Source organism: Callorhinus ursinus, unplaced genomic scaffold (assembly GCF_003265705.2).
Source record: "Callorhinus ursinus isolate GAN/ISIS: 27379988/994484 unplaced genomic scaffold, GSC_fseal_2.0 scaffold3, whole genome shotgun sequence".
NCBI lineage: Eukaryota > Metazoa > Chordata > Mammalia > Carnivora > Otariidae > Callorhinus > Callorhinus ursinus.
The window spans coordinates 11,887,870-11,900,840 of record NW_027397065.1 but is presented as its reverse complement, the minus strand read 5'-3'; the positions used below and the strand labels follow the sequence as shown (position 1 = coordinate 11,900,840).

The following is a 12,971-nucleotide window of genomic DNA, read 5'->3' as shown; positions in this document are numbered from 1 at the left end:
CTGAGGAGCCAGTGCCCTTGCACACTGAAGAGTGTTGATGGATGGCTCTGAGCGGATCTCCAGGAAAGCAAGCAGACAGACCCTCAGCCTTCTGTTCTCTTCACAAGTGTCAGGGAAGGAAGGAAGGCCTGATCCTTCCCCAGGTGACAGTTAAACAGGGCACTCACTCTGGCCAGGGGAGGAAAAAGACAAAGAGAAAAGCTAGTTCCCAAGAGTTACTGAAAACAAGACAATGAGACCGATCTAATTTTGGCTCTTTTACTCGGAAGAACAGTTTTAGAAAACACTGGACCTTAAGCAGACACAAAAGGCAAGCTATATGCCCACAGAGCTAAGGAGTCACTCCTAGGTGTTATGCTGAAGGGAAAGATAGGAAGAAAATCTTTTAATCCTCCTTTACTGGATCAAAAACGGCCCTGGACAAACCCCACCCCAGGTGCACATAACATACATAACCAGGAAATGAGAGAAAATTAAAAATACCCACATTTCTCCATGTCACCTATAATTTCATATTTTTTGGAGGTGTTTTGGGGGCCCTTGTCACTGTGGTAGGCTCCGAGAGTGGACTAGCTCTAAAAATGTCATTCTGATTCACATGTTATCATCACTACCAGTCCACCTCGATACAAGTTGTCCTCATTTTTAAAGGGGGAAGTTGAGGTATAGAAAGGTTGATTCCTCCAAAGTCCTATGGCAGAATCTAGGCTTTGAATGCAGATCACATACTTTCTTTGCTCTTTTCATTAAACTGTACTCAAGTGTCACTCAACAGTATGTGTTAGGTCCTTCATAGAAGCTGGTTGTTGAGGCAACTGGATGCCTGTAAACGGTGACATAGTTATATACGCAACACTGAAGACTCCATGCAACAGTTCGGTTTTATTATTTTGCCATGAGAGTCACTACAGAATTTCCACACAAAAACTCCTAAATTATTACAATCTTTCCATGTTCCATTTCCCTGATTTTCTACATCCTTTTTTTTTTTTTTACCTTCTCTCTCATTTTTTTTTCTTTTTGTCCCACTACATTCCTTCCCATTTTCTTAGTCCTTTTTTGCAACTTCCCCCACTTCTGTTCATTGATCCTGTTTTTGTTCTTTGTTCTGAGGTTATCTCACTGCCAGTGCGCAGTCTTGCAGCCTTCCCTGACCCCCGACATTATCCATCAACAACAGTGTGGGGATACTGCAGTGCCATCGGCCAGGCCCTGCTCTAACCCACTTCGCCAGCTTACACTCCATTTTCACAGTCTTTCCAGCACATTTACCATGTGTTCTCCTTTGCCAGAAATAACACAGGGAGAACAGTAGTCAATACTGACTTTCTTTCTTAATTATCTATGTATTTCTGGGAAGGGCAATGATGGCAGGTGAATTTTTACAAGGCTGACTACTCTGTTCCCCCTCCCTGACTTCTAGATCCATTGGAAACATAACTGAAGTGAAAAGGGAGTATCCCTCAAAGGAATTCTAAACTAGGGAGGATTTACACAACAGTGTAAGAGTTAAGTCTACAGACAGTTGCTGACATTTTATTTCCAGTGTCTGGAATCCACTGTGAGTTGACAGAAAAAAGAATGGTAGGCCTAGGGGCATTCTCCTCTATGAAAATTGGGAGAAAACAAGATTGGCTACTAGTTTTAGAGGTAGAAAAACACATTTAAAAAAAATTTTTTTTAACCACATAAGGAGGCCCCCAACTAGTGTAACTTCGGACCCTGAAGGCACTCAGGACCATCTGTAAGGGTTGATGGCAAGACTTGTTTGCGTGGGCCCTGCTTTCATGAAACTCAGCACATTGTGACCAACCTGTGTCCTCCGATAGGCTCACTACAATCGCCTTCTGTTCCACAGAGAAATGCAGTCTTACCCGATCCCTAGTCCAGAGGCTGAGTCAGAATCACATTTATTTGAACCTTTGTTTGAAAAAAGTATGAAGTGCTCAGATTGCTGATGTGTTAATTTCTCATTCAGTACTTTCAACTGGACTGTCCCATTCTTAAGCTGGCTGGCCATTGTAGCCCTCTGTGTGTTCACAGTCATCCTGTACTTCATTCCACTGAGATACATTGTCCTTGTCTGGGGTAAGTAAAGCCTTTTTTTTTTTTTTTTTTTTAACTGTCTTAGATACTAGGAACAAACTATTTCTAAGGGATGAGTTATACTGTCAGAAGTTCCCTGTATTTATGATCATGAAGCTACTCCATGATGAAAAGAGACAGGTCAGTTAAAAATCACAACAGTATAAAGATTTAGGTCTACCTACAAAATGCATTTTTCTTATCTGGCACCATAGGCTCCATCATCCTGTAAACATGTAGTTGTGCAGATTCTTCATATATCAGAGTGTAGCTTTGTCCAGATATCATTCTGATTTATTTTCACCACTTATACGTAAACAGAGGCATTTCGCTCCGTACGGTGCATTTAGGACAATATGCTTTTGTGCTGTGGTACTTTATCTTGTGGAAACGTCTGTAAACACGGGGCTATATATGGCCGCCTGTTTAAGAGGTCACCTTTAGGATGCAGGAAAGGGGTCCTTGGCCCTGACAGACTGCTTAGGAATAAGAAACCAGCTTTATGTGTACTAAACAAAAGTGCTTCTGCAAAAACCCACTTTAAAGGTGATTTTTCCAGTCCTTGTTTTTGATGCCGTTATGCTGCATGCCAACAGTTCCTACGGCCCTAGACTCCACTTAGATGATAGTTTCAGCATTCTTCATTGTTTTAGAGTTTCTATTCCTAAGCTGAGAGAATTCGTGCTCTGAAAAGAACGGTCAGTCTCTACGATGGACTCCCATATAAAACTACCTAATGATATATAGAAACAAGACTGGGGAGGAGTAGGATTCTCTACTTGCCCCCCCAGCCTAAACATACACAAAATGCCAAGAACCAAAATGGGTATGGATTCCAGAAAACACATGTTTACACTAAAAGCAGAAAGATCAAAAGGAATGTTTTGTTATTTTCTTTTTAAAGAAATGTTGGAATAAGTGACAGAGGGGTCTGAGGTCCCCACACCCTCCAGTGTTAAGATTCCTATCTCCCTGTTCTTGGTCTGTCTTGTCATATCCTGAGTTAAGCCCTCTTGCCCTTTATTGTCACTCTGCTTACCTTTACCTACACATGGGTAGGCAGGAGAGGACGGGGGGAATGATGATGATTTTTTCCCTTGTTATAATTTAAACCAGTTTCCAATAAGATAGTACTGGCACTACACCGGGAGAGAGGCCTTTCTTCCCTCTGTTCAAGCCCTCATCTTTCCTTCCTTCCTTTGATATATAAAACAGATGCTGTTTTCTTGAAGGAATTAGGGTAGGGCATGCGGTGTGGCAGTTTATTATCTCTAACCTTCCTAGGGTCAGATCTGCCATCTCGGTTGTGATAGGTGATGGACCTCTGGTTTTGTTTCCCCCGCTCTCAGAAACTGGAACCCATGGCGGACATCTGGCTCGGTAACCTGGGGTGGCCTCACTGGCTCTGTCTTAAACGTAATTCTTAGAGAATGTGTTTGGGCCTCTTGTTTCATCATATGAAATAAAAGAAGAACAGTATTTCTGTAGTGCTAGGTGACTGCTGAAATATTAACTGGAAATTTAAGACATGGGTCTCACATGGGGAGACGGACCAAAATCAAGAATACAAAGTAAGTTTATTCTGCCGAACTTCCTGAAGAAGAGCCAAGATGCTCTAAGTTATGGCCCAGTTTTTACGAGTTTGTTGATTTCATATAAAGCTGTTAATTTATTTTGTATATGTGAATATGCTTGGTCATTTATTAAGTGCAATATACATTTCGAAGAGTAGACTTATCCCAATGAAATTCTACCTTATATCACAGAATATATAGAATAGGTGCTTATAGTTTTATACATTGTTTTGACACTTCTATCTCATTAAAGTTTTTGTTTCTATAATAGCTCCAATTCCACCTAAGTTTACTCCTCAACCACCGTTCACTCTTCAGGTAGTATAGAGGATTAACTGTTGAATAATTTAGTATGGGTAGATACGGCTCATCTGTAATGGTTCTTGGCTGTTCTATTCCAAAAGTGATCCAAGTAAGTCAATCACAGCATCTTTTGCAAGCATTAAATTTAAATTTTGTGTAATTTGAAAGGAAAATTGCTTCCTAAAAATCTCAATGCCAGAGATGTAGAAACAGAAACATTCCCCCCACCCCATGGTGAGAACTTTTAGGATCTACTCTTTTAGCAACTTTCAGATATGCAGTGCAGTATGAACTATAGTCATCATGCTGTGCATGACCCCCCATCACTCATTCTGTAACTGAAAATGTGTAGCCCTTCACCCATTTCACCCATCCTCCCACCCCTGGCCTCTGGTAACTACCAATCTGGATCTATGAGCTTGGCGTATTATTATTTTTTTTTTTTACTGCCACACACAAGTAAGGTTTTATAGGGTGTTTGTCTTAGACTCGTTTCACTTAGCATAATGCTCTCAAGGCCCACCTGTGTTGTTGCAAATGGCAAGATTTCCTTGATTTTTATGGTTACTAGTCCACTCTGTATATATACACCCTATTTTCATTATCCACTCATGTGTCAGTGGACACTGAGGTTGTTTCCGTGTCTTGGCTGTTATAAACAGTGCCGCAATGAGCATGTGCCAGGTGGGTGTTATTTATATTTTGAGTTCGTGTTTTTGTTTTCTTTGGATAAATATCCAGAAGTGGAATTGCAGGAACATAGGGCAGTCCCATTTTTCTTTTTGTCAAGACTACCCGTTCTGTTTTTCATAGTGCACCAGGTTACACTTCCACCAACAGTGAATGAGGGTTTCCATTTCTCCACATGCTTGCCAACACTTGTTATTCCTTGTCTTTTTGATAATAGCCATTCTAACAGGTGTGAGGTGATATCTCAAGGTGTTTTTGATTTGCAGTTCCCTGATAATTAGTGATGTTGAGCATCTTTTCACATCCTAGTTGGTCATCTGTAGGTCTTATTTGGAGAAATGTCTATTCAGATCCTCTGCCTATTTTTTAAGTGGATTGTGTTTTTGTTTTTGCTATTGAGTTGTATTAGTTCTTTAAATATTTTGGATATTAGTACCATAGCAGAGATAAGATTTGCAAATATCTTCTCCCATTCAGTAGGTTGCTTTTTCATTTTATTGATGGTTTCCTTTGCTGTGCAGAAGCTTTTTAGTATGATGTAGTCTTGTTTATTTTTACTTTGTTTTGCTTTTTGGGGTCAAATCTGAAACATTGCCAAGACCGATGTCAAGGAGCTTACTGCCTTTATTTTCCTCTTGGAGTTTTATGGCTTCTGGTCTTATATTCAAATCTCTAATCCATTTTGAATTAATTTTTGTATATAAGATAGTAGTCCACTTTCATTCTTTTGCATGTGGTTATCCAGTCTACCATTTATGAGACTGTCCTTCCTCCATTGTCTATTCTTACTTTGTCATAAACTAATTGATTATATACGTGTGGGCTTTCTATTCTGTTGCATTGATCCATGTGTCTGTTTTTATGCCAATATCATACTGTGATATCAGGGAGTGTGTTGCCTCCAGCTTTGTGGTTCTTTCTTAAGATTGCTTGGCCTATTTGGGGTCTTTTGTGGTTCCAAACAAATTTTAGGTTTGTTTGTTCTACTTCTGTGAAAAATGCCATTGAAATTTTTGATAAGGATTTTATTGAATCTGTAGATTACTTTTGGGTAGTATGAACATTTTAACACTATTCTTCCTATCCATGAATATGGACTATTGTTCCATTTATGTGTGTTGTCTTCAATTTCTTTCATTAATGTCTTACAGTTTTCAGTGTACAGGTCTTTCACTTCCTCCATTAAATTTATTTGTAGGTATTTTATTCTTTTTGATGTGATTGTGAATGGGATTGTTCTTAATTTCTTTCTGATCATTCATTATTAGTGTATAGAAACCAAACAATTTGTTATTGATTTTGTATCCTTGGTTTGCAAATTGGCCCCCATACACAAAGTGTATAGACTGAAGAAAGAGGGAGACCATTTCAGACTGTTAGGTGGCAGATTTAATATACAGGGGAACTCACAAGGCTTGTCTTGGGTGGCTATAGGCAAGTAAATCTCCACCCCTGCCCACCAGAATCTTAAAAGTTTACATGGAGGAATTAACTGGGCTCAGTCCCATATACTGTTCAGATGGTCTTAATAACACCTTAATTTCAAGGCTACATCCTTGGAGCAGTTCCCACTGTGGGTACAGTGGGAGGAATGTACATTTCAAAAACCAAAGGGTGAGAAGCCTCAAACTGTCAGAATTCAGCAACCAGGTCAACCATAGGTCATATCCTCTCCTAGCCTCTCCATTACCTCTTCCCCCAAATCCTGCAGCTTCATTGAATTCACTTATTAGTTCCTTTTTTTTTTTTTTTTTTGGTGGCATCTTTAGAGTTTTCTATGTATAACATAATGTCATTTGCACATACTGCATTTTTTCTTTTCCAATTTGGGTGTTTTTATTTCTTTTTCTTGCCTGATTGCTCTGGCTAGGACTTCCAATACTCTGTTGAATAAAAATGGTGAGTGAACATTCTTGTCTTGTTCCTGAACTTATGTTAAACGCTTTTAGCTTTTCACCAGTATGATGTTAGCTATGGGTTGTCATATATGGCCTTTATTATATTGAGTTACGTTCCCTCTATATCCACTTTGTGGAGTTTTTATCACCAATGGATGTTGAAATTTTGTCAAATGCTTTTCTGCATCTATTGAGATGATCATCTGATTTTTATCCTTCATTTTCTTAACATGGTTTATCACACTGATTTGCAGATGTTGTACCATCCTTGCATCCCTGGAATAAATCCAAATTGTGGTGAATGAGATTTTTAATTGTTCAATGCAGTTTACTAATATTTTGTTGCAGATTTTTCATCTCTGTTCATCAGAGATATTGGCCTGTATTTCCTTTTTTGTGTGTGGTGTCCTTGTCTAGTTTTGGAAACAGAGAAATGCTCATAAAATGAGTTTGGAAATGTTCCCTCCTCTTCTAGTTTTTGGAAGAGTAAGAAAAACTGCTATTCTTTGAGTGTTTGGTAGAATTCACCAGTGAAGCTGTCTGGTCCTGTTTGTTGGGAGGTTTTTGATTACTGATTCAGCTGCTTTCCTAGTAATCAGTCTGAATAGAAATTTTCTATTTCTTCATGATTCAGTCTTAGAAGACTGTATGTACCTAGTAACTTACCCATTTCTTAGGTTTTTTTTTTTTAAGATTTTATATTTAATTATTTATTTCATTTATTTATTTGACAGAGAGACAGAAGAGCACAGAGGGAGAGGGAGAAGCAGGCTCTGCACTGAGCAGGGAGCCTGATGCGGGACTCGATCGCAGGACCCTGGGATCATGACCTGAGCTGAAGGCAGACGCTTATCCATCTGAGCCACCCAGGCGCCCCCATTTCTTAGGTTTCCATTTGTTGGAGTGTAATCATTTATACTAGTCTCTTAGGATCCTTTATACTTCTGTGGTTTCAGGTTTAACATATTCTCTTTCGGTTCTGATCTTATTTGAATCTTTTTTTCTTGGCAAGTCTAGCTAAAGGTTTGCCATTTTACTCATCTTTTCAAAGAATCAGCTCTGAACTTTATTATTCCCTTTCCTCTGTAACTTTTTTTTAATTGAGGTAGGCATTTATTGCTATAAACTTACCTCAGAGAACTGCTTTGGTTGTACCCCATACATTTTGGTATGTTGTATTTCTGTTTTCATTTTTCTCAAGGTATTCTTTTACTTCTTCATTGATGCATTGGTTTAGTAGCATGGTATTTAATCTCCCCATACTAGTAAATTTTCCAGTTTTCTTCTTGTAATTGATTTCTAGATTCCTTCCATTGTGGTTGAAAAAGATGCATGCTATGATTTCAGTCTTCTTTATTAAGACCTGTTTTGTGGCTTAACATATGAGCTGTCCTGGAGAATGTTCCATGTGCACTTGGGAAGAATGTATGTTCTCCTGCTTTTGGATGGAATGTTCTGTCAGTGTCTGTTAGGTCCATATGGTCTAACATGTCATTTAAGGCTGATGTTTCCTTATTGGTTTTCTGCCTGGATGATCTAGGTGGTGATGTGAGGTATTAAAGTACTCTAGTATATGGGGCGCCTGGGTGGCTCAGTTGGTTAAGCACCTGCCTTCGGCTCAGGTCATGATCCCAGGGTTCTGGGATCGAGCCCCGCATCGGGCTCCCTGCTCGGCAGGAAGCCTGCTTCTCCCTTTGCCACTCCCCCTGCTTGTGTTCCCTCTCTCTCTGTCTCTGTCAATTAAATAAATAAAATCTTTTAAAAAAAGTAAAAAAAATAAAGTACTCTAGTATTATACTGCTATTTCTCCCTTTATGTCTGTTAATATTTGCTTTATAAGTTCAGGTGCTCCTACGTTGGCTGTATAAATATTTTAGAATGCTATATCCTCTTGCTGGGTTGGCCCCTTTATCATTATGTAATACCCTTCTTAGTTTCTTATTACAGTTTTTGTTTTAAAGTATGTTTTTGTCCAATGTAAGCATAGCTACTCCAGCTTTCTTTTGGTTTTTGTTTGTATGGAGTGTTTTTCCATTCCTTCACTTTCAGTCTGTGTGTGTCTTTGCATCTGAAATGCATCTCTTCTAGGCAGCATATATATAGATGGGTCTGGTTTTTTTATGCATTCAGCCATTTGATACCTTTTGACTGGAGAATTTATCTTATTTACAGTTAAACTAATTATTGATCGGTATGTACCTATTGGCATTTTGTTAATGTTTCCTGTTTTGTAGTTCCTCTGTGTTCCTTTCTTCTTTTGCTCCTTTGTGATTTGATGACTTTCCTTGCCGGTATGATCTGACTGCTTTATTATCTTTTGTGTATCTAGTATAGGTTTTTGCCTTGCAGTTACCATGAGGCTTACATATTAGAACTTACAACAGTCCATTTAAGTTGGTAACAATGTAAGGTTGGATGCATTCTAAAGCTCTACATTTAACTCTGCTTTTGATGTTACATTTAACATCTTTTAATCTTGTGTATTCCTTAACTAATTATTGTAGTTCTATTTTGGGGGCTCCGCATGAGCATATAAGTTCCTTTCAAGGAGATGCCAGCGTGCTGCAGCGACAGCACAAAGATGGCACCCGGCAGCACACGTTTCCTCAGAGCACTTTCCTAAGCCTCTAGATGTATGCCAAACTTGAAGCCTGCCATGCAGGCCTGAAGCTCCAGGACAATGCAATAGGTCTCTCTCACAGATAGACTGTGGATGTGTTTTAGCCTGATGTCTGTGCAGGGCCCTGGGGGTGGTAGCCTGCCAAAAACTCTGTAACTGTTACAGTCCTGTGGGACCCAGAAATACAGGCCTCATGTCCACCAGAGCTAGGAGATCAAGGGAGTATTCCCTCAGTGGCAGCTGTAAAAACCAGGGCACGAGATATATGTAAAACCTCCTCTCTGAGAGAGACTGCTGCTCTGGAGCATGGCACAGAGCCCACTCTCCAAGGTTTCTGGAGAAGTTTACAGTCAGCCCTTACATGTGTGTTTAATTAGAAGCCTGCCCCTTAGGCAGTAACTAGGATGATAAGCTTAGGGGTCTGTGACAAAGACTGAGCATCTGAGTCTGTTACCTCTAGCTATGTCCTCAGGGTCGTAGATGTTTAAAAACTCTTGTTTTGTTACAGTCCTGTGGGACCTGTAAGCATAATCACATTGGCCACCAGAGCCAGGTGATACACAGGTGTCCCTCAGCAGCAGCTACAAAAGTCAGGGGTGTCAAACAAGGATAGAAGCTCCTTACTGGGAGATATTTATAAGCTATAGTGTGGCAGAGTGCAAAGACTGCATCTAGTGGACTGTTCCCTGAGAACTCTATAAACTCTTGTAAGTGTGCCAGACCAGAGGGTTGACCAGCTCTTCTATAAGCAAATAGGCTTGTTTCTCAGAAAGACTGGGGGTGTCTTACAGTCTGCTGTCTGTACAGTGTCCTGGGGATGGTAGTCTGCCAAGAATGGTCTGAGTGTTAGAGTCCCATGTAACTCAGGAATGGAAGCAACCCTGGACTACTGAGCCCAGCAATCAAGGGGTGTCCCATTGCCGGCAGTCACAAAAACCAAGGCACCAGATGTGTGTAAAAGCTCCACTCCAGGAAATGCTGGTGCTCTGAAGCATGGCAGAGGGAGAGCATGAAGCTGGTGCTTGCCAGTTGGAGGGTAAAAATGGCACCCGCCAGCTTTACAAGGCAGACAGAGAGTGCAGAGTACCCTGGCAGGCCCCTGCCCCTCCAGCTGAAGCTTTAAGTTTTATATGAAAGAGATTCATTTGCTAAAGTCGGGATGCTTTTCTAATGGCTGCTTCTATGCTGCACCCTGGGGCAAGTGAGTCTGTACACAAGCCCATTGAGCCATTTCTCAGTTCACAGCAGCTCTTTATGTCATGATTTTCAAAGCCAGATGTGTTGGGGGCTCATCTCTCAGTTGTAGGACTTAAAAGCTGGGGTGCCTGATACAGGGTATAACCTGCTGCTCTTCAGAGAGAAGCTCCATGTTTGTGAGTCACATCGTAATTCAACGTAATTGTGGGTTGCCTTGCTGGGGTAGGATTTATAATGAGATTTTGTCCCAGCCCCTCCTACCCACTTCCATTGGCCTTTTTCTTGTTTCCCTGATGTGAAGAAGTCACTCAGCTAGTTTTCAGGTCTTTCTCAGAGGGAACAAAGTGTTCCATATGTAGCTGTAGATTTGGTGTGTTCACGGGAAGGGGTGAGTTCAAGATCTTCCTACATTGCCCTATTGAGCCACCTCTTAGATGTAAAACCAGACATAAAACTGGGGCACCATCCACATGTAAAAACTTCCCTTGGGGAGATACCCTTTGTGGAGTGTGGCAAAGGGAGAGTGTGGAGCTAAGCATCCACCAGCTGGAACAAGGCAGAAGGAAAGTGCAAAGATGGCACCCCCAGTCTCTGGGTCCAGAGAGCACCCCAGCAGTCCCTTGAATGTTTGTCTAACCAGACGCCCACCCCTCGGGCTGATGCTCCAAGACAAGCAAATGAGTCTCTCCCAAAGTCCAGGTACCCCTCAATTAACTGCTTCCGTGTTGGGCCCTGGGGTGACTCCCAAGTATGCAAGTCCTTTAAGAACCATTTCTCAGATCACTATAGCCTTGTGGGTCCCGTGGACGTGAACTCCGTTGGTTTTCAAAGGTAGATATCTTGGAGAGTCGTCTCATAGGTGCACATTGTTAAAAGCTGGGGGTGCCTGATGTGGGTGGGGCTCAAACCCTTCACTCCTTAAGGAGAAGCTACAGCTTTTGAGTTCCCTCCTGCCCATGGGTTGCCACACTGGGGGTAAGGTTTATGAGGAGTTTATGTCCCAGCCTCTCCTACCTGCTTCAAAGTGGGCCTTAGTTCAGCACCCCATATGTGGGAGGAGAGTTCAGGATCCTCTTGCATCACCATCTTTAAAGCTGTTTATTTTTTTTTAAAAAGCTGGTGGTAAAACTCTTTCACATTTCAGGTCATTTAAAAGAAAAAAAAAACAAGGACAGCTGTCTTCTAAACATTTAGTTTGCATAACATTAACACCTCCCCACTCCAAAAAACAGTAAGGTTTATCTTTTGAAAAAGGGAAAACCAGTAAATCAGACTTTTTGCCTTGAAAAGTTTCATCATAGATGAAATACTAAAGCAAGGCTTCTAAGTAATATGACACTGAGTGGCAAAGCAAGATACAGCATTGTACATCCTTGCCAGGTGCCTTTTGTTTCCCAAATAAAATGCCTTTCCTGCGGGGAGGAAGCCACTAAAGTAAAAAGAGAAAACCAGAGCTGCCATTGGGTTGGGATGGAGGGAGGAAGGGGACAAAGGAAAGGAGAGAAAGAAACAGGAAAGGGGGAGAGGGAGGGAGGGTGGGAGGGAGAAAACAGGGTGTACTGGTTCGTTCAGTGGAGACTGAAGAGCAGCTTAGTCTAGATCTTCAGATCACTGCAACATATGGAAATATACGTGATTTTTCTAATTCTTAACTTTGGAGATTTCAATAAGGTTTGATCTATCACTTTTTCAGGCATCAATAAATTTACAAAAAAGCTTCGGAGTCCATATGCAATTGATAACAATGAACTACTTGACTTCCTTTCCAGAGTCCCTTCAGATGTACAACTGGTATGTAGGTTTCACTATCACTGCTCTTTACTGTAGGATGGCATTGGGTTTTCACTTTTCATCCTTTTAATTTCAAAGGTTTTAGAACTTAAAAAGGCCTGTAGCAGATTTTGCCTTTCAGGAATTTAGCCCACTTGGGATATTACCCAAGAAGAACTTTTATAAAGCATGGGGAATGGAGAACAAGAGAGGGTTGCATCAAGAACCTACCGGGGCTCATAGGGGCAATTTTCCTCCAAGGAAGGTTCACCTGGTTTGTGAAGGGAAGTCACCATTACCTGAAGGGAGGAAACAGGAATATAGATGCTGAAAGCAAGATGTGCCAGTGAACATTTGAAAAACACTTCTTTGCATAATTTACAGGAATTAAGTGAGTTTTAAAAATGCATATTTTGGAGACCAGTGGGGGGAAAGGGGTGGAGAGTAACTGCTTTTTCAAGACTGGGGCACATCTCAATCCTTTAAAATTCTTTGAGGTTAACTCATGCCCATTAATCATCAATTATTTTCAGAATAAATGAGAAATGTTTTAATCAAAATCTTGACACTATGTTGCAGCAATACCTTTCTTTCTTTGTTTCAGTTGAGTTTTCGATTTGGTATCCAACAACGAGAGTGGGCTGGAGGGAGATTAAGCCTAAATTAAACAGTAAATTGCAAAGAACCGTTATCCACCCTTTCAAAATTAAGATAAAGATGGTTTTGCTTTTAATGTAATGTGTCACTGACAGTGAAGAGGCAGCCTGTTATCAAAGTTCACAACAGCGCTCTCATGTAATTTCTGGCAGGATTTCCTTTATGATTCTTGCTCTA

The 12,971-nt window shown here is 40.7% G+C and overlaps 1 protein-coding gene across 19 annotated transcripts in view; it reads left to right on the top strand.

Annotated features, from left to right (window-relative positions):
- The window catches only part of MCTP1 (multiple C2 and transmembrane domain containing 1), a 504,318-nt gene that overhangs the window by 489,127 nt on the left and 2,220 nt on the right, over positions 1–12,971 (top strand). For 17 of the 19 annotated variants that reach the window (XM_073888215.1, XM_073888198.1, XM_073888228.1 and 14 more), the window contains 2 exons: positions 1,979–2,088; positions 12,061–12,158. In XM_073888215.1, the coding sequence (XP_073744316.1) occupies positions 1,979–2,088; positions 12,061–12,158 (208 nt within the window). The remainder of the gene's footprint in view (positions 1–1,978; positions 2,089–12,060; positions 12,159–12,971) is intronic. The other 2 variants (XM_073888246.1, XM_073888239.1) reach the window with 1 other exon arrangement.